Source organism: Rhinoderma darwinii, chromosome 2 (genome assembly GCF_050947455.1).
Source record: "Rhinoderma darwinii isolate aRhiDar2 chromosome 2, aRhiDar2.hap1, whole genome shotgun sequence".
Lineage (NCBI taxonomy): Eukaryota > Metazoa > Chordata > Amphibia > Anura > Rhinodermatidae > Rhinoderma > Rhinoderma darwinii.
Genome location: NC_134688.1, coordinates 338,853,968 through 338,875,810, shown reverse-complemented (window position 1 = coordinate 338,875,810; position 21,843 = coordinate 338,853,968). Strand labels below are relative to the sequence as shown.

Sequence of the window (21,843 nt, the reverse complement as noted above, 5' to 3'; positions counted from 1 at the left end):
CGATAAAAGAAATAACAGGTGGTGCTTCTGTCAACGCCACATGGTCACTGCGCGATATCTACGAGAGGACTGCAATGATCTAGGTTATTCTAGCATGGTAAAAATAGGCGACATAAGTATATTATGCATAAACCAGTTTAATTTGTGCGAATAAATTACTATTCTGTATGTGAACTGTAACACCAGTCAGCAATGGTTGAAAAGAATGCCGACTGTACTTACTATACATTAGGTCAATCAACAATTTTACCCTTTTTGTATTTACAATTACCCAAGTAACTGCCACAGCTAACCAATATGTATTTTACACCCATTAATATTCTGCTCATAAGATATGGAACTTAAAACCCTTATACTGTGCATCAGACCAAGATGTGGTAAATCTTGGCATCATTTGTTGCAGAATTATATTTGGCATTTGAACTACTAGAAGTACCACCGTTACTAGCACTAAGGCCGGGTTTACACGAGCATGTGCATTTTGCGCACGCAAAAGACGTGGTGTTTTGCGTGCCCAAAAGGCACTTAACAGCTCCGTGTGTCAGCCCTGTATGATGCGCGGCTGCGTGATTTTCGCGCAGCCGCCATTATGACACTCCGTTTGGATGTTTGTAAACAGAAAAGCACGTGGTGCTTTTCTGTTTACATTCATAGTTTGACAGCTGTTGCACGAATCACGCTCGTCCCACGGAAGTGCTTCTGTGTGGCATGCGTGATTTTCACGCACCCATTGACTACAATGAACAACACAGAAATATAGGACATGTCGTGAGTTTTATGCAACGGACTCACGTTGCGCAAAAATCATGGACTGTCTGCACGGCCCCATAGACTAACATAGGTCCATACGACACGCGTGAAAATCCCGCGCGTTGCACGGATGTATAACACGCTCGTGTAAATGAGCCGTAAGAATTGTAGTATTAGGGAGATGCCAGATCAAACACCTTTCGTCTGTTCAGCCCTTTTTTGTTAAAATTAAAAGTTGCTATGAGCAACATTGACATTTTTATGCATTAGTCCCAATGTCTTCCTGTTCAGCTTAAAAGGGGAGAATTTTTAAATCAAAACAAATTCTACAAGGTTTATTAAAACTTTTATTAATGAGGGACTGCACACTTAAATTGAGTGTGCAATAAAACTAAAAACTTACATAAACCAATAGCATCTCCAGGATGATACACTATAGAACAGACCTTTCTTTACATACAAAATAAAACTGTTTAAGTCTTTCACAGTTCCAAGTGTAGCGGCAGATGAAAGTCTACAAATAGGCGTTTACATGAGTCACACTTAAATTCTCAATCCAGTCACATCTTGAAACAAAACATACAATTATAATCTCAAAATATCTTTATAGAACATGAATATATTTACATTCATATGTTAGAGGATTGTAGATTACGCTGGTACCAACAAGCGACTAGTTTAAGCCACGAGTCAAAATAAAACAAAAACTGGAACACATTAGGAAAGTAAGGAGTTTAAAAAAAAAAAAAAAAAGTGGATGTTATTCTTTATGCCCATTTGTCAAGTGTTAAATACTACAATATATTAATATCGCACATAACTATAAAATTATGAAGTGCTCTACAATGTCCAATCCCGGTTACTTTGTGTCAGCGTTTGTTTTTTTTTGGGGGGGGGAGGGGGTTTACAGCCATATGGCAAAAGCAACATTTCAGACCAAGGAATATTTACATTTTCCAGGTAAAGTTTATGGACCAACATAGGTTTAAATCTCTATATGATATCAACAAGCTTGCAAAAGGAATTTAAAAAAAGTGTAAAGATGCCCCAAGGTTCAGATAGGGTATGTTCACACGCAGTGACTAAAACGTCTGAAAATATGGAGCCGTTTTCAAGCGAAAACAGCTCCTGATTTTCAGACGTTTTTCACGGCATCTTTTACAGCCGTTATTGAAGCTGTTTTTCAATGAATTCAATGAAAAACGCCTCCAAAAAGTCCCAAGCGACATGCACTTCTTTTTATGCGCCGTATTTTGACAGCGACGCGTAAGATGAAGCCTCGTGGGAAAAGAACACCATAAATCCCATTGCAATCAATGGGCAGATGTTTGTAGGCGTAATGGACCAGTTTTTTCAGGCGTAATACGCCAGAATTACGCCTGAAAACACTGCGTGTGAACATACCAATACATGGCAGGTGGAAGGAAGGAAAAATAGAAAGTTCTCAAGTTCAAAAATCCCCTGACTAAAATAAGAACATGATCACATCGTCATAAAGAGTGAGAACACTGGAAATGCACAGTTCAATGCACATTTACGGCCACATTTTATTCCTTTAGAATACCAAGTTTTTTCAAGGCTTCTTTCCGGTGCTCTTCTGAAGATCCCTTAGGAGTAATCTTAACACTAGTAACGGGAGCAGATGAGCGAGCAGGCCTTGAAAAGAATGATCGCTTCTCAGTTGTGTCTCCTGTAGATGTCTCCAGACTCGCAAAGTCTTTTCCAGTGCCAAGGGATGCTGGCCTAGGCCTGCTGCTTCGCAGGAAATTTCCAGAAAACAGTGGTTTTTTAAAGAATGAGCTGTTTGACTTTTGGGGCTCTTTTTCAATGCTAGACATAGAACCACTGAGGCCCACACCAGACCGTTCCAATGTGTTTGCCTTAATGTTTATTTGTCGGAGACCAGGAACTGAGCCTTGAGGAAAGTGCAAGAATGGTTCATTGGAAGATTCAAAATGTGCGCTGTGTCTGTTGCTCTTATCAAGGACTTTTTCCTTCCCTTCTTCTCGAGTTACTTCTGGATTGTGAGGTGTGACCAAAACCTCCTTTGGTCGAGGAAAACTGAAGGTTTTTCCAGGACTGGTACTGATAAGGCTAATATTCTCAGAGGAACCCAATTTTTCCTGAGGTTTCTCACCTATAGATAAATGGTTTAATGGTTTGAATGGTACAGGATTCATTTCTGGAATTACCGTTCCTTTCTCCACAGGGTTAGTTAAGGATTTTCTATCATGGTCTGGTTTTTGACTCTTTAAAGGAAAATCTGATCCTGTATAGAACTGATTAGATGCATAGCCAGATTTATCAGATCTGATATCTACTTTTGACGTTGGACGAGAATGTGATGGTGATGAGGATTTCGTAGTGTCTTTTTCACCATCAGTGACAGTGTGTACCTCATTTAAAGGCTTGGGTGATGGAATTACTACATCTGCTTTCTCTTGTGTATTTATATGCATGCTTGGTTTGCTCCTTTCAAAAATACTACTTTTAATATGATGCGGTGGAGTTACTTCCACAGCACTATAGTCTTTCTGAACAAAAACAGTAGTTCCACTCACGGGCTCATCTTTATCTAGTGTGATTGCTTTCATGCTCAATCTGTTCTTGCTTAGGCTTTCATTTCTTACAGGACTATCATCTGTTTTATGAATAATAATAGAAGGTTGTGTAGGGATAGCTTCCATTAAATTTACTTTACCTTGCGTATTAACATCACTTCTCCTGTTAATATCTTTGTAGCTTTGTTCACCAACACCTTGTGCTATAGACAGATCAGTCTTTGAAGACCTCATTGAAACATTCTCCTGTGAACTTGATTTACCATCCAAGCCTAATTTGTGTAGTGCCTCAAATCTAGCACGCTCTTGTTCCTGAGAATGAGGAACTTTTGGGATTGTAGGGTCATGAGCTCTGTCCATGGTCCTTTCATGTGCTGAAAATGTTCTTGGCCTCATGTGTGGGTCTAAGCTAGATACCGCTCCCGAGCTTGACTTAATAATTATATGTGGCGGTAGTGTGCGTGGCTTTGGTGCTGTTGGTGGGCCAAGTTTGATATCCACAGATTTTTCTCCAGCCTGGCTAACAGTCTCTTGTGAAACAGTGGTAGTCTTTGGGGAGGAAACTCTTGGAAACAGTGGTGGTGTTTGTGCACTAAATGGCTTTACTACAGGTTGTATCTCTTTATATTCTGAGATTGTAGCTGGTCTTAACAGTGCTCTGTCATATCTTACTTCACGTGCATCTGTGGGATCGGTAACAGAGCGTCTCTTATCTATAATAACTTGAGGGTCTCTGAATGGTTCAGGAGGTGGTATAATCAGCAAGTCTTTTATGCAAGGTTCCCCTGTTTGTGGTCTGTTAATTGAAGACATGCTCTTTGGTTTCCCATGCCATAACTTTGTTTGGTCAGAATTGGAATCTGCAAGCTTGGAGTCCGTTGCATGTTTTACGGTTTCTTCCCGAGAAGCTTGTATTACTCTTGGAAAACTGTGGTACCCCTGGGGAATTCTGGCATTGGATGTCCATTCCTCCAATTTTGGAAATGCTGTAGTCATTGGTATTGTTTTATCATTACCTACAAAAATACAAAATTAAACTTAATATCTATTAGCATTTCCAATGGTGTGCTGTATATATATATATATACACCATTATGATAGAGATTTACAAGTGTTCATTATACTAGATAGTAAATATTTATAATATAATTAGAGTTTCATTATCTAAATGTACAAGATTAAAATAAAAAGGCATCATGAATTTGTTCCTAAGGACCCAATGTTTCTAGCAACATAGAACATAGTGTAAAAGGAAGGGAGGATCCTTATGCTATGATGGGAAATGACATTTTTGGGTGTTTAATCACACCCTTGCAGATATATTTAGAAGTCTCATACCTCAGCAATTGGTCATGAAGTCCTGCTAATAGTTTAGTGATGTGTGCCTTATGTAAGACTTAGCAGCCATACAACAATGTTAAAGTGTTTAACTTTTACAGAGAATGCTCACATGGATTAAGAAGTCAAAGCATTTGTATGCCTGCCACACCTCTTATGAAGCTCTTCTACAATCAAATTGCAGTGCTTTTCTGTCTCTACTCAGGTAGTACACTTCACTATTAATAGATAGTAACAAAGAAAATTGGCATCTAATGTTGACACGAACTAATAGCAGCATAGGAATTTAGGACGCGGTTAGATGGGGTCATTTGCAACCGCAATATGGGCTCACAAAATACCACATTATTATGCTCACGTGAAACCTGCCTAACCGTAGTGCCTGCGCAGTAACATGCACACAGAATTGTCCATACCATCGTGACTGCTATGCTGTATTATCCATTATGTATATTAATCATAGCAGTGCCCTCAGAGAAGTTAATACTACAGCATTGCCCATTGAAATTGGCAATTCACAGTGCCCTATAATGCAACACATGGTCCTGTGCTACTTTGTTCTCCACTAACAGGAAACATACATTTGAGCAGACAATTAGAAGTGTTTAACCATCTCTACCATCACTCATTTTAGAAATGATCAATTGGCACTGGAGAACTTCATTGGGCATAAGCTAAATATGAGTAAGCTCTTCCATCACGAAAAAGAAGCAGTATTCTTGGACAAGTTCAAGAAACCAGTACGATAAAACAATCCTGGTAACAGGATTGTCACGGAGTTGAAAGCTACACGAAAGCTCCTCTACAAGACAAATGTGGCTCCCAAGGTACATTGTGATCACCCTTCGTCTATACAGTCAAAATCCTTTTTGAGATAAAAGCATTATTGATTTGTGCAAATTCTTACCACCTGAAGTTGGAACTTTTGACTCTTCGGTCGTTGAAAGGTTGGTGGATTTTTCGTTAGTCTCCAGTTCATCATTAGATACCCCACTATCTTCTTCATTATCTAGAGAGTCTATGGTTTCCTCCAGAAACATCAAGCATTCCCGCTCTTCAGCTGAAAGATGATCATATCCATCTCCACTCTATTAGAGAAAATATATATTAACTTTTTGTACATAGGTTCCATACACCTTTCAAGTAGGAAATAAAGTTTCATTGACCGTATCAAATTACAAATGTGCATTTGGAAGAATTTATTAAAACTGGTTACATAGTTAGTACGGTTGAAAAAAAAAAAAGACACATCCATCAAGTTCAACCAAGGGATGGGAAAAGGGGAGGGAAAAAATTTCTACACATTGACATAGGAGCTGATATTTTTTCGTTCTAGGAAACTAAGCCTTTTCTAAAGCCATCTACTTTAGCTACTGTGGTCGGCTATTCCATAGATTCAAAGTTCTCACAGTAAAGAACGCTTGTTGCCTCTGCAGATTGAACATTTTTTTTCGAGATAGAGGTAGTGCCCCCTTGTTTTTTGAGGGAGTTTTACGTGGAATATGATTTCACCATATTTTTTGTATGTGCCATTCATATATTTATATAAGTGAATCATGTCCCCCCTTAGTCGTCTCTTATCAAGGCTAAATCGGATTAATTCTTTTAATATTTTCTCAGAACTTAGATTCTCCATGCCCCTTATTAGCTTCGTTGCTTTTCTTTGAATTTTTTTCAACTCCAGGGTATCCTTTCTATGAACTGGAGCCCAGAACTGAACTGCATATTCTAGATAAGGCCTCACTAATGCTTTGTTAAGTGGTATTATATCCCTGTCTCGCGAGTCCATGTCTCTTTACACCAGAATATCACGCTGGCCTTTAAAGCAGCTGATTGACATTGCATGCTGTTATTTAGTTTATGATCTACAACAACACCGAGGTTCTTCTCAACAAGTGACTCTCCCAGTGTAGCTCCCCGTAGGACACATGATGCATGCAGATTGTTGGTACCCAGATGCATAACTTTACATTTATCTACATTAAACCTTATTTGCCAAGTGGATGCCCAAACACTTAGTGCGTCCAAATCAGCTTGCAATATACGAACATCTTCTATAGACTAAACAATACCACATAGCTTGGTGTCATCTGCAAAAATAGAAATAGTGCTATTAATCCTATCCTCTATATCATTAATAAAGAAGTTGAATAATAGTGGTCCCAGCACAGAACCATGGGGTACACCACTTATAACCGGGGACCAGAGTAGGAATCATTGACCACAAATCTCTTGATATGGTCCTTGAGCCAATTCTCAATCCAATTACAAACTAAACTTTCCAAACCTATAGTCCTTAAATTTACCCATTAGACGTCTATGAGGGACAGTGTCAAATGCCTTTGCAAAGTCCAAAAACACTATATTCACAGCAGGCCCCCCCTGTCTAGGCTTCTACTTACCTCTTCAGAAAAACAAAAATCAGGTTGGTTTAACAACTTCTGTCCTTTGTAAAACCGGCTGTCACATACTATTTTTTGTCACATAATACTGCATATAGTCCCTCAATAACACCTCAAACATTTTTCCCACGATTGAAGTTAAGCTAACTCGTCTATAATTACCTGGGGAAGACCTAGAGCACTTTTTGAAAATAGGCACCACATTTGCCCCGCGCCAGTCCCTTGGCACTATACCAGTCACTAGAGAATCACTGAATATTATAAAGAGGTGGACAGAAATAACTGAACTAAGCTTGTTAAGAACTCTAGGGTGTAACCCATCTGGTCCTGGGGCCTTGTGCACATTTATTTTTATTTAACTGGACTTGGACCATATCTACATTAAGCCAATTCAGTATATTAATTGATGTGTGAACAGCGCTGGCACCGGCTACATCAGCTGCTCTTTCTTCGGTTGTATATAGAGAGTTAAAGAACCCATTTAGTAACTCTGCCTTCTCTTGATCCCCTGTGACCAACTCCCCATTACCACGATTTAGGGGTCCTACATGGTCAGACCTTGGACCTTTCTTGCATTTACATACTTGAAGAATTTTTTGAGATTTGTTTTACTATCCTTGGCCACCTGCCTTTCATTTGGTATTTTTGCTAATTTTATTACTTTTTTACAGTTTTACCCTCAGATTTGTATTTTTCAAATGCTCTTTTTTTTTGTCATATATTGCCCTTTTTATAGAAGATGTAAGCCATGTGGGGTTTAATTTTAGTCGTTAATACTGGTTACCTATAGAAATACATTTACACTATAATTATACAAAGTGGACTTTAAGATCTCCCATTTATCATTTGTACCATTATTTGACATTCGTTCTTCCCAGTCTATGTCCTGAATTGCAGCCCTCATCCTGTTGGAAATTGGCCTTCTCAAAATGAAGTGTTTTTGCCCTCCCAGCCGGTGTTTAGTTTTTACAGTATAGGTAAAATATAACTATATTGTGATCATGGTTACCAAGGTTTTCACAAACAGTAACATTCTCAACAAGCTATGCATTATTAGAAATGACCAGATCCAACAGAGCTTCATCTCTATTCGGGTCTTCCACAAACTGGCTTATTAAATGTCTCCCCTTCGCAATTGAAGTCGGACCATGACACCAATTAATATCCTGGTAATTAAAATCTCCCATTATCACTACAGTACCCCACTGTGCTGCCCATCCATCTTTTTATATAGCTGACCTTCCATCTCTTCAGTAATGACGAGGGGTCTATTTTTTTCAGTGTTTACCTCCCTTTGTAATTCCACCCACAAGGTTTCAACCCTTTCAGAATCTTCACCCACTATTGTCTCTTTCACACTCGCCTTCATATCACTTCTCATATACAGACAAACACCACCGCCTTTCCGATTTGCCCGGTCTTTATAAAACCATTTAAAACCTTGTAGATTTACAGCCCAGTCATGAGAATAGTCTAGCCATGTTTCAGCAACACCAACTTTATCAATATATTCCTCCAGTACCAAGGCCTTAAGCTCTCCCATTTTGCTGGCTAGAGTTCTGGCATTTGTGAACATACACTTTAAACTTACATTTTAAATTGGCACGTTTGGCATCAGAAATGTGATTTGACATTATTTGGGCATTATTATTTTAAATTGCTGTTTTGTAACAAAAGGATCTCTTTATCCGGTTGTCTAGTCCTCTCCCCACAGTCTATTTCTCCCCCCGCCACTATAGTCTGACCCTTTTCTAACCTAACTACCCCTTTATTTTCTACATTGACCTCCCTCCTCAGCCCTAGTTTAAATACTCCACCACCCCGGCTAGAATTCTCTCCCCCAGCACAGCGGTCCCCCTTCCATTTAGGTGTAAATCATTGGCAGAATACAGTTTGTACACCAATAAAAAGTCAGCCCAGTGCTCCAGGAACTCAAAGCCTTCTCCTCTATACAAACACTTAAGCCATGCATTTAATTCCCTGAGCTCCCGCTGGCTTTCCTGTGATGCGCATGGCACAGGCAGTATTCCAGAGAATACTACCTTGGCGGTGCTCCCCTTCAGCTTGTAGCCTAGTTCTTTAAAATTATTCTTAAGGCTCCCCCACCTACCATTTATTCTGTCGTTGGTTCCCAGATGGACCACGACAGCTGGATCATCACCAGCCCCTCGCAGTAATTTATCCCCCTGTTCCACCACATGCTGAACCCTGGCACCAGGGAGACAGCAAACCATTCGGTTGAGGCGGTCTTGGCGACAAATTATTCTATCCGCCTTCCTGACTAGAGAATCCCCTACAACTACTAATTGTCTTGCCTTACCTTCATTACCATCTTGCTGAATACTAGCTGAGACGGACACCCTCATTTCTGAGACGGACACCCTCGCATCATCACCCAAATTGCCAATTTTGCTTGGAATAACAGGAATAGGATTATTCTTCCTTATCTTGGACCCCTTTCTACTGCTCCTAACTACAATAACCCAGCTACTTGCCTGGTCCTGCTGACCCACATCTTCACCCTCCAGGGCTACCCCACTAACTGCTTGCTCAGTGAGCAGCATGCTCCGCTCAAGATTGTCTATCTCCCTCTGTGTAGCATTTTGCTCCTCTAGATCTCTAGAGGAAAGGGAAAAGTGGAGAGCATGCACACTGCTGCCTTAATTTTTTTTGGGTAAGAGGGCTCTGTAAAACGAGAGTTGGTTGCTATAGGTAACTGCTTCACTTTTCCATTTCACCAGATTTAGGTAAGGTCTCCAATTCACATTAGTAAGTTCATGTCTATGCTATCTAGTAAACTTTATTTCATTCTTGTCTACTCTACCGGATCCGCTGGACTCCTGGCAGAGCAAGTGTCTCCTGCTTGTACAGCACATTTTACAGTATGCTTCCTTCAATGGAAGCTGCAAAAAAAAAAAAAAAGAAGAATAATGTAGCCAGAAATGTATAACTTTAATTCTATGACTAAGGTGGCCACTATGCAGACATCGTTAATGGTGGCACGTTGCGTGTATTGGGGACATGTCCATTTTCTAAATTATACTTACATGTCGAATATACTTATATTTTAATACGCACAAAATTCATACCTCAGCTGGTGCCAATGTTTGATCTGACCTGTAAAAACCTCCATAAATGGTATCCATATTGAAACCCTCTACCAAAATATATCTTCTAGTTATAATATACCAACTATTGTGTCAAGAGACAATTTTTAAAGTACCACTCCATGCCAGTCATGGCATAGAACATGCTCATCCACAGTATCTTCAATTTAACATTTTCTATAAAGTGGCCTGCTTTCTGCTGGTATATTAGATAACCGGTTCGCTGAAAGTAGAGTTAAGTTGTGTAAACACCAAGCCACATCAACAGGTAGATTTGTTTAACAGGAACAAAGCGAATAATTATTTTTAGTAACCAATGCTGTATTTTTCCCTCCATATCTTTGTGCAAACATGAAAGATTAGTGTAGAAAAATATTAAAGATATTGGACTTTATTCTATGATAATTTTTTTCTACAGAACAGGTGAATCATTGAGCAGCAAAGCTAGTGCATGACTGCTACAGACCACTGACCACCTACCCCCAAGCTGCGTGGCAGTGAAGCTGCACATCTTAGGAGCCATCCTGTTTAGACAAAGTCTACTCCCGCACAGACTCCCTGAGCTGCCCGCCTAATGATCAGGCAGAGCGTTCCTGAAAAATTTGGCCGATCATAAAGATAACTATGCTATACTAGCTCTACAGTTACAGCTGCCCCATCCTCTCTATCCCCCTTATCATAGAAAGGAAACAGGGAGCTGAACGATCAATGTTCAGCTTCTTATTACAGCTAGAACAACGTTAGAGCCTGAAGAGGTGAGTAACCACTGGACCCCAGGAGTGAAGATCAACCCCATTACTGTTCTCTACCAGGGATCTTAAAATGAACCTAGACCACCAGGGATCCTGTTGCCCTAGATGACCAGGGATGCGGACATTAACCCTTATTTTGCCCTAGACCACCATGGATACGGACATTAACCCCTCCACTGCTAGATCAACAGGGATGAAGACAACTTTCACTGCCCTATGTGGCCCCGTACATCTGGCTGCTTTGTAATTAACTATTAGGGCATATTAATGTATGTATGTGAATATTTTTCAGTTCTGTATGGCCCATCTTAGGCTTCATTCACATCTGCGTCAGGGCTCCGTTCTCACTGAACGTAGTCTACTACGCTATTTACCTATGGTTTTTGTTTGTTTTAGCAGAGCTCCATTCTGACGGAAAGATCAGATGGAACGTCAGAATAGAGCCCTGACTGATTTGCGAACGAAGCCTTCGAGAGAACAGTGCCCACATCCATAATTGCCCCGCTTACTAGGACAAAAGGCTTAGATAAAATATTGTTTAACACGGAGAACACACAACTGTGCTATTTACAACCAAGAGAAGATAAAGCATATAAGGCTCTCCTCATAACGTTTTAGGCATACTCCTGAAGTACACAGATGTAACATTTGTAAAAGCTGTAAGTGGTGCTAACTTATGTACACATATATACGCGCGCACGCACACACATAATTAATACTAGTTTATTCTTATATGGCACTGGGTCCTTTGGGCCTCTCATGTACCAGGGCCTTGCTGGGACGGCTACTGTACCTCTGCACCCGTACAGCTACACCTGATGTAGCCTACGCGGTTTTAAACAGTAAACAGAATACTAGTGCTTAAAGGACCAGTGTCACGAAAAAAAATGTTTTTTGATCAATTTGATTTTAGTGTTTTATTAAACATTTTTTTATTTATTTGTGTGTTTGTGTTTTACTTTTTTTTATTTTTTCACTTTTTCTTCCCTATGGGGGCTGCCGTTTTTTTTTCCATCTCTGTATGTGTCGATTAACGACACATACAGACATGGAATACGGCAGCTAAAGTTCCATAGTGAATGCGAACGGGGCCCGTTCCATCCACTATGCTGTACGCCGTCTGTGTGGGAACGGCGCATGCGCCGCTCCCACACAGTCCAAGTTGAACTGTGCGACGTCCGGCGCCATTTTCCTGTGAACCGGAAGTCGCGGCCGGACAGTAAGATTACTACTTCCGGTTGCGGCTTCCGGACTTGTGCACTTGGAGCGGAGGTAGCAGACGGAGCGGACGGACCAGAGCGAGCGGCGGCGGCAGGAGCAGGTAAGTTATTTCTATGTATGTTCGTGTTTTAGTGTGTGTTTACTACTGTATGTTAACCTACTACACTGTGTGTTAGCTCAGAAAATGGCGACACACAGTGTAGGAGGTTTGACCGTTCAATCCCCTCGTTTCTCCCGGCACTAGCCAGGATAAAGGAGGGGGGTTTCTGAGAGCTCACTAGAGCGAGTGAGTTTTCTCAAATTTTGCAGCATAAAGCAATGTGGTTGCTTTACCACATGCAATGCTGCAATTTTGGGAATTGCTCCATCTAGTGACAAGCGCTGGGAAATATTATAAATTAGAATCTAAATTTATTATATTTCCGGACTCGTGAAAAAAATTCAATTAATGTTTAATCACCTATACACTAATTGTTTAACTAAAAAAAAAAAAAACACATTTTTTTTCTAGCGACACTTTCCCTTTAAATGGAGTCCTTATCATTCAAACTGTTGCATTCCATTAAAGCTAAATTTTCTCATATAGTCTTCTCTGAAATGCGACATGGCCAACATAAAGTTAACTTGCTAGTGATTCTAATATTGTAATGGAAAGCAAGTGCTCTCAGACAAGGAAAATGCATAATTGTATCAGTGATCTCCTGATATACATGCCGACACTTACCATACTCTATATAAGCGATGGGCAGTCATAATTTATTCGGTTATTTTACTTAAATTTGATATAAGTTAATAGGGGGGGGGGGGGATCTTTCAGCCACCAGGATTGTAGCTGCAAATACTATCTATATGCATTTAAAAGGGGGTTTCCAGGAATACACATTGATGGCCCCTTATGATCAACAGAACAAAGGGTTTGGAGTGGGTGCCACAACTCAATTAAAGTTGTTTCAGGCACAACGGCACCACCATATAGGAGGTTGTGTTTGGTACTGCAGCATGCACAGATATGTCTGGAAAAACATCAAAGGGTCCCTTTGTTGTGCTGATCAGTGGGGTACCCAAGAGTTGGTCCCCTACCAATTATACATTGATGGTGTTTGTGAAAGATAGGCTATCAATGTACACTACCGTTCAAAAGTTTAGGGTCACTTAGAAATTTCCTTATTTTTGAAAGAAAAGCACAGTTTTTTTCAATGAAGATAACATTAAATTAATCAGAAATACACTCTATACATTGTTAATGTGCTAAATGACTATTCTAGCTGCAAACGTCTGGTTTTTAATGCAATATCTACATCGGTGTATAGAGGCCCATTTCCAGCAACCATCACTCCAGTGTTCTAATGGTACATTGTGTTTGCTAACTGTGTTAGAAGGCTAATGGATGATAGGAAAAATCTTGAAAATCCTTGTGCAATTATGTTAGCACCGCTGTAAACAGTTTTGCTGTTTAAAGGAGCTATAAAACTGACCTTCCTTTGAGCTAGTTGAGAATCTGGAGCATTACATTTGTGGGTTTGATTAAACTCTCAAAATGGCTAGAAAAAGAGAGCTTTCATGTGAAACTCGACAGTCTATTCTTGTTCTTAGAAATGAAGGCTATTCCATGCGAGAAATTGCCAAGAAACTGAAGATTTCCTACAACAGTGTGTACTACTCCCTTCAGAGGACAGCACACACAGGCTCTAACCAGAGTAGAAAGAGAAGTGGGAGGCCCCGCTGCACAACTGAGCAACAAGACAAGTACATTAGAGTCTCTAGTTTGAGAAATCGACGCCTCACAGGTCCTCAACTGGCAGCTTCATTAAATAGTACCCGCAAAACGCCAGTGTCAATGTCTACAGTGAAGAGGCGACTCCGGGATGCTGGCCTTCAGGGCAGAGTGGCAAAGAAAAAGCCATATCTGAGACTGGCTAATAAAAGGAAAAGATTAATATGGGCAAAAGCACACAGACATTGGAAAGAGGAAGATTGGAAAAAAGTGTTATGGAAAGACAAATCGAAGCTTGAGGTGTTTGGATCACACAGAAGAACATTTGTGAGACGCAGAACAACTGAAAAGATGCTGGAAGAGTGCCTGACGCCATCTGTCAAGCATGGTGGAGGTAATGTGATGGTCTGGGGTTGCTTTGGTGCTGGTAAAGTGGGAGATTTGTACAAGGTAAAAGGGATTTTGAATAAGGAAGGCTATGACTCAATTTTGCCATGCCATACCCTGTGGACAGCGCTTGATTGGAGCCAATTTCATCCTACAAACAGGACAATGACCCAAAGCACACCTGCAAATTATGCAAGAACTATTTAGGGAAGAAGCAGGCAGCAGGTATTCTATCTGTAATGGAGTGGCCAGCGCAGTCACCAGATCTCAACCCCATAGAGCTGTTGTGGGAGCAGCTTGACCGTATGGTACGCAAGAAGTGCCCATCAAGCCAATGCAACTTGTGGGAGGGGCTTCTGGAAGCACGGGTTGAAATTTCTCCCGATTACCTCAGCAAATTAATAGCTAGAATGCCAAAGGTCTGCAATGCTGTAATTGCAGCAAAGAGAGAATTCTTTGACAAAAGCAAAGTTTGAAGGAGAAAGTTATTATTTCAAATAAAAATCATTATTTCTAACCTTGTCAACGTCTTGACTATATTTTCTAGTCATTTTGCAACTCATTTGATAAATATAAGTGTGAGTTTTCATGGAAAACACAAAATTGTCTGGGTGACCCCAAACTTTTGAACGGTAGTGTATATTCCTGAGAAATCCCATTTTAATTTAAAGTATAGCCCAGAATTATCTACTACAAATATAAAAAATTCTTATTCTTCTATATTTTCAATGCCCTACAGTTACCAACAGTAACAAAAGTATCTACATAAAGAGCAGAGCATTGCAACAGCTTGTCAGAGGCATTCAGCAGACCTCAACGTAATGAATCCAAAAGAGAACTAGTAATTATTCTAATTATTGTCCGCCTTTAAATTATGTATTAAAGGATCATTGCAGTGCAGTCACCATCCTGAATGTGGGACAAATTACCATCATCTCCTCTCCCTTTGCTTGCTAAGGCCACAGTGGACCACTGAAGTTTCCTACCTCATTTATACAGATATAAATTTACTGTAAAAGCCGAGTGGCTACCCAGCTAAAGTCAATTATATAATTTCACAAGCCAAATTAAAGGAACTTTGAAATATACTTACAAAAGCAGAATGGTTGGAAGAAATGCTCTCCATGCTATCACAGCTACCTGAGCTGCCCACACTATTCAAGGCTTCCATCCCTACATGCCGTGTCCAAAGGGTTTTTTCAGGCATCACCCAGAGCAGGTCACAAATAAGGTTTGCGCAATTTTAAAACCAAATGCTGTAGGGAAAACAATGACAAAGTTGCATGTTACACAGAAAAACAACCGAAAAAAAAATACAGCATAAACATTAGAGGATCACTGAGATTTAATAGAAAAATATTTTTTTTAGAAAAGCATTATAATAAGTTGAAAACTCTGAAGTTATTCATAAACAGTTATTTGTAAGGACTTGATTTATTGGTTTTAGGTATTTTTATTGTTGTGATTATTTTTAATCTTCATATTTTCTTAAAGAGGCTGTCACCAGATTATAAGTGCCCTATCACCTACGTAATGTGATCTGCGCTGTAATGTAGATAACAGCAGTGCTTTTTATTTTGAAAAACTATCATTTTTGAGCAAGTTATGAGCAATTTTAGATTTATACTAATGACTTTCTTAATAGACAACTTTGCGTGTTTTCACTTTTTACCAACTGGGCGTTGTACAGAGGAGTGTATGACGCTTACCAATCAGTGTCATACACTTCTCATTGTTCCAGCCCAGCATGATCCACAGCACAGCGTGATCGTGCAGTGAATGAAGTTGGGCTGGAACAATGAGAAGTGTATGAAGCTGATTGGTCACTGATTGGTCAGCGTCATACACTTCTCTTCACAACACCCAGTTGGTAAAAAGTAAAAACACGCCCAGTTGTCTATTAAGAAACCAATTAGCATAAATTTAAAATTGTTCATAACTTGCTCAAAGATGATAATTTTTCAAAATAAAAACCACTTATCTACATTACAGCGTCTAACACATTATGTAGGAGATAGGGCACTTATAATCTGGTGACAGAGCCTCTTTAATGTTGAAATTCCATTTTGGTGGCTTCAGAACCAGTTACTAATATTTTATAGAATTTAAATATTTTCAGGACACAGCCCAGAATTATTATTATAGTTTGAGGGACCACTGTATATTCTGTATCACAGATTTCTCCAAATAAATAGCATTCTTCTACAGCAATATAGACATGTTTTCAGATTATGTATTCACAGAAAAGGATACAAAATAACGAAACATTTTCCAAATAACAACAAAATACCAAATTAGTAGCATATTGAATTATAATATATTAAACTTACCAATATAAATCTCAAAATGTCCAAAATCTACCTGCATTCATAGATAGATTTGAAATCATGCAAGCGAATTCTTTTAAACCAAGCATACATTATAAGTCATATATGCTGCCCACATAGTAGCTTCATAGCAGTCAACATAAATGGGATGCGAGGAGTTAACAGTCAAGTTTGTCCTAATAAATTATAAAGCTTGAGGGGCAGATTTGATAACACAGGCATTTTATATGCCATGCTTAGACTGATGACTGGTATGATGTAACATGTAAGACTAAGATGCGACAAATTTATTAAGAGGTGCCCGCCTCTTAATAAGTTTGTTGCATCTTTGGCTGTCTGTGTGCCACAAAGTGAAATCTACGACAGCTACGATTTCTATAAAGGACGCAAGTTTATTTGGCATAAATTATAGTAAATCTGTCAGGCTGGGGGTGCCCTCATCCCCTCCCGTCAAGACAGACAGAGACACACAGAGAGGTTGCTGCTTCTAATAATTGGTTTTACTAGAATCCAGCTTGGGGTGAGACAGTAAAACACTTACTAAAAGCAGCAGCAACATGGAGAACATAATACAGCAGCACTGAGCAGTGTAGCCAAGAATCCAGCACTAGGGTGAGGTAAAAAAAAAACAAAAAAACGTAGAGATTATCACACAAACTGGCATAAAATCAGTCGTGAAAAATCTGTGCGAGATTTTTACAGATCCCTCAGACTCGAGTCTATTGTGGGAACCGTGAAAATAGGCAAAAATGGGACATGTCCTATTTTTTTCACAGGCCATTCAGACGGTCCGTTAAAAAAATGGCCAGTCACAGCAGATTATGAAGTTGGTGTGAATAACCTCTTACTAGAAGCTGCAACGACTGTCTCTCTGCACCTGCTCTCTCCTCCCCCTCCTCTCTCCATAGATGTGTATGGACAGCAGCTGTAACCTGATCTCTCAGTAAGCCGATTATCTGTCTTCAGAGAGCTGAAGACAGATTTTACCAGTGAATAATATGTGAACGATCAATGCAGGAGGCAGTCTAATAAGTGGAGAGGCATTTTTCTGTAATATATTATAAAATTCTGATTCACCTGAATACCTTCGTACATCAATGTAGATCGCCCTAATTAATGACTACAGCGTCAATTACCAATGTAGAATAAGGAAAGAACAGATCATACTTATACACATATATGGGTGTGTATAAACCAAGTGACTTGTATATAAATAACTTCCAGTTATTAAGGTACAAAGTATTGCGAGTCAAAGGTATAATATCCTAGCTTAAGTAAGACTGGGATAATTTATCAAGTAATAAACTAGTTATAGACTGCAAGATGACAAATTCAAATAATGGCTCAATCCGTCACTGTAAATTTTCATATATAGTCTATATTTATTGCTGCCATATGTCTAAGTGTACCAGACACATTACGCTGGGTGTGACATAAGTAAAGGTAATGAATCCTAAAGCAGGATAAGAAAAATATATGTGCAATAAGTGGAAGCCTCCCCGCTACAAAGTACAATTTGATAACATATCACTGGTATTATAAGGTCATAGAATTAGAAAAAACATGGATGGTGGATGTCAAGACTGCCGACAACCTGTTTTTAGTCGTCTGTTGCTAGACCTGTGACGATCCAGCTTAAGGCCCCTTCCATACGAGCCGATTAGTAAATGTCCGGAATACGTATTCGCAATATAGACATTTTGTGGATGATATTGAATCAGTAGGACATGAGTATTACAGACCCATATTACTGATGGGCTTTCTTCTTGGGGATTATTTAACTACGTAAAATAGCCCCTTTGAAAAATGGATGCAATACCGTTTGTATGTATTGATTTAATACAGATTACATACAAATCAAACACGTACGCATCCATATTTTAAGCACTGTCCATAGACTATAATGGATGTTTTCCCATCCACAAAACAGATGAAAAGTTTATGTCCACTCTTTAACATAATTTGACTTCATTTTTTTTAATCTAAAATAGTTCCGAAGTGTGCGGATTTCTTAAAACATATCAGCTGGAGATCATTATTCTGAAACAGACTTCTAAAACATACAGTACGGGCCCTTAGATTTACAGTATATGGTTGCAGTATTCCAGATCCGTGTGACAGGGATACCAAACACCTTTGCCTTACACATGGGGCCTGACTGTATCAGGTAAGCTAATATTTACTATACAAATATATGCTAACACAACAATTTAGAGCCAATTTGCTCTTTTACAACATGGCTTCCACACGGGAAGCTTTTTTATCCTCTGAGAAAGCAGCAATAGATACCAGAAAGGGGAGAAAACAGTCAAGTTTTTGGGAAGTTTTATCCTTATTCACTCACGGAGCGTTTTTTTGTTTGTTTTTTGCAAAACAAACACTGAATATTTTGAAATTATTACTAAAATGACAAAACGCTAACCAAGCATTAATATACACTGTAATATCCATATTTCTATCCTCCAGTACGTATTGCCAGAATATTGTAGCACGTGACAATGAGATCAGGAGATCAGAATTTCCTATAAAGTAAATATGAAAAAGCCCTATGCTCTATCACAAGTATCACATTAAGCAATCAGGTCTGTGCCGTACCTGTGACAGGGGTCATGGCCCCGTGTTAATATTTAACCTTAACTTGAGCTTCCTGTCCACCGGTTAAAAGCATACATCCACCGGTTCCTGCTAGCACTGGTGAGTCATGCAAAAAAATGAGAAGTTCTGGTATTGTTCATATTAAAGTGAAAACATTTTATAATTTTAAAATATTACAATGTAACAAGTCCAATGCAATTTCCTTTAAGACAAGAAAACGTCATTTTAGGAGCTATTTTTAGCAGTTAACCCCCAACCTGCTTGATACAGCATGTAGGGAGCTAAAATTAGCTTCAGTGTGATTAACAATGCAGATCTCTTTATATTTTGGATCCGCCCTCCCGCTCCACCCAGATGTTCAGGGAGATCCAGTAGTCATTAAAAATTATCACAATGATGCCATGTGTTACAAGGCTCAGAAGGTTTACCATAAACATGATTCTGCTCAGACCCACAGCGAAGGCCCGATTCCCACGTCGCGTAAACACTGCGGAATTTCCGCAACAGAAGTCTGTGCGGAAATTGTGCAGCATTTATAGTAGCAGCAAAGTGCAAAGTGAATGATATTTAGAAAATCTCACACCCACGCTGTGGGGAAAAAAAACCACACAAAATTCATGCGGAAAGTGTTCTGCAGTGCATTTTTCAATTCCGCAGCATGTCAATTTATGCTGCGGGTTGTGCGGAGATGCTGCGTGTTTGGTCCATAGACTTCAATGTGGAGCAGAAATTGCCACAACAGATTTAGGGCAGATTTACACGAACGTATAATACGTCCGTGCAACGCGCGTGTTTTTCACGCGCGTCGCACGGACCTATGCTAGTCTGTGGCAGTGCAGACTGTCAGTGATTTTTGCGCATGTCACGACATGTCCTATATTTGTGTTTTTCGCGCATCACGCACCCATTGAAGTCAAAGGGTGCGTGAAAATCACGCGCACCACACGAAAGCACTTCCGTGTGACGCGCGTGATTCGCGCAACAGCAGTCAAAAGTAAGTGTTATAATGATGGCGGCTGCGTGAAAATCACGCAGCCGCACATCCTATGTGATGACACACGGAGCTGTGAAGTACATTTAGCGCTTGCAAAACGCCACGTTTTTTGCGTGCGCAAAACGCACACGCTCATGTAAATCCGCCCTTAGGTTGTTGCAGTTTTTACAGCATTTACTCAGTGGAAACACTGCTGGAAATCCGCAGGTATATACTTTGCTATAACTAATGTTTAACACTAAATTTGCAGGTAAAACTGCTGCAGAAAAAAAAAACGCAGCGTTTCTGCAGCAATATGAGCATAAAAAACTATTTCGGTCACAGATTTACCAATGTTTTTCTCGAGATTCTGCTGTAGAAGACCTGCAGCGTATCTGGTATGTGGGAACGTGCTGTAAGGACTTGACAACACGTAACAGAATTGCTGCAAAAATATTCTGCAGCAATTCCGCAGAAACTAGCAGAAATTCAGCTGTGGAAAAACCGTGGCTTCTACTGCAGAAAATGGGGCAGATTTTTCTGCATGCTGGGAGATGGGGATATCTTCTCTGAAAAACGCAGCAATTCAGTCCAGTTTCTGCAACAGGAATGGACATGCTGCAGTGTTTTTTTTTTCGTACCGCAGGTGAATTTCTGCTTAAAAATTATACGCAGCATGTGGATGAGATTTGTTAAATCTCACCCTCTTTGCTGCTACTGTATTCAGGCTTCAAATTTTCCATCCGCAATTCCGGACGGAAAATATGCATCAATTCCGATACGTGTGGACCAGCTCTTAGGCTGGAATCACAGGGTACGGAAATGGTGTGGATTTTCAGTGCGGAAAATCTGCAGCATATTACAGTTCCAGCCATATGGATGAGATTTGAACAAAGCCTTTTCAAATATGCACATAAAACGTGAGTAAAAGCATGCAGCGTATCCGCCCTGTGCGGCTCAGGAAATTTCGGGTGAAAGAGCCCATTAAACTGTGGTGCAGTTTTTCTCCCAAAATGACCGCTGCAGAAAACTGCAGACTGGAAAAATTGGACGTGTCAACCCAGGAGACCGCTGCAGCGACGTTCACGTGGGATGAAGAGTCATGGCCAGCCCTCTGACATCATCCAGAGCTGCCTCCTAGGATGATGTTTCATCCCATGTGACCGCAGCTACAACTGTCACATGGGATGAAACGTCATCCATTGATGCCGCACTGAAGGGAGGAACACAGACTTCTAGGTAAGTATGGAGTTGTTGTATTTTTTCTGAGTTGCGTTTTTTGCAGCGGAATCGCTGCGAACACACCACAAAAAATGCAACAACTGCTATTTGTTGTGGGATTTACCTCCCCATTGAATTCAATGTGGAAAACCCGCAACCAATAAGCAGTGTTTACGCAAATACAATGGACATGCTGCGGAATAGAATTCCACACCACAGGTCAATTTCAGAGCATTCTTTCCACTCCCTATTTACGCAGCGTGTGGTTGAGATTTATTTGATCTCATCCACTTTGCTGCTACTGTATTTGCTGAGGATTTTCCGCAACTAATTCCGTTGCGGAAAAACCGCTGTATTTACGCCACGTGCGTACCGACCCTTACACTCAACAGTGGAAAGGGGGTTAAATAACTACATTTTGTAGAATGCTGACTTCAGCCAGAATCAAACTTTGGTTCTTTGGGTCCTTCACAATTTATTCTCAGGCCCTACTTT

At 39.9% G+C, this 21,843-nt stretch overlaps 1 protein-coding gene across 2 annotated transcripts in view; it reads right to left on the bottom strand.

The window, feature by feature from the left end:
- Positions 1-1,134: 1,134 nt before the first annotated feature.
- The window catches only part of C2H1orf116 (chromosome 2 C1orf116 homolog), a 39,586-nt gene continuing 18,877 nt past the window's right edge, over positions 1,135-21,843 (bottom strand). Inside the window, exons 2-4 of one of the 2 annotated variants that reach the window (XM_075850669.1) lie at positions 15,326-15,488; positions 5,557-5,737; positions 1,135-4,327 (exon numbers count right to left, since the gene is read on the bottom strand). In XM_075850669.1, the coding sequence (XP_075706784.1) occupies positions 2,298-4,327; positions 5,557-5,737; positions 15,326-15,439 (2,325 nt within the window). In that variant the 5' untranslated portion in view covers positions 15,440-15,488 and the 3' untranslated portion in view covers positions 1,135-2,297. The remainder of the gene's footprint in view (positions 4,328-5,556; positions 5,738-15,325; positions 15,489-21,843) is intronic. The other variant, XM_075850670.1, reaches the window with a different exon arrangement.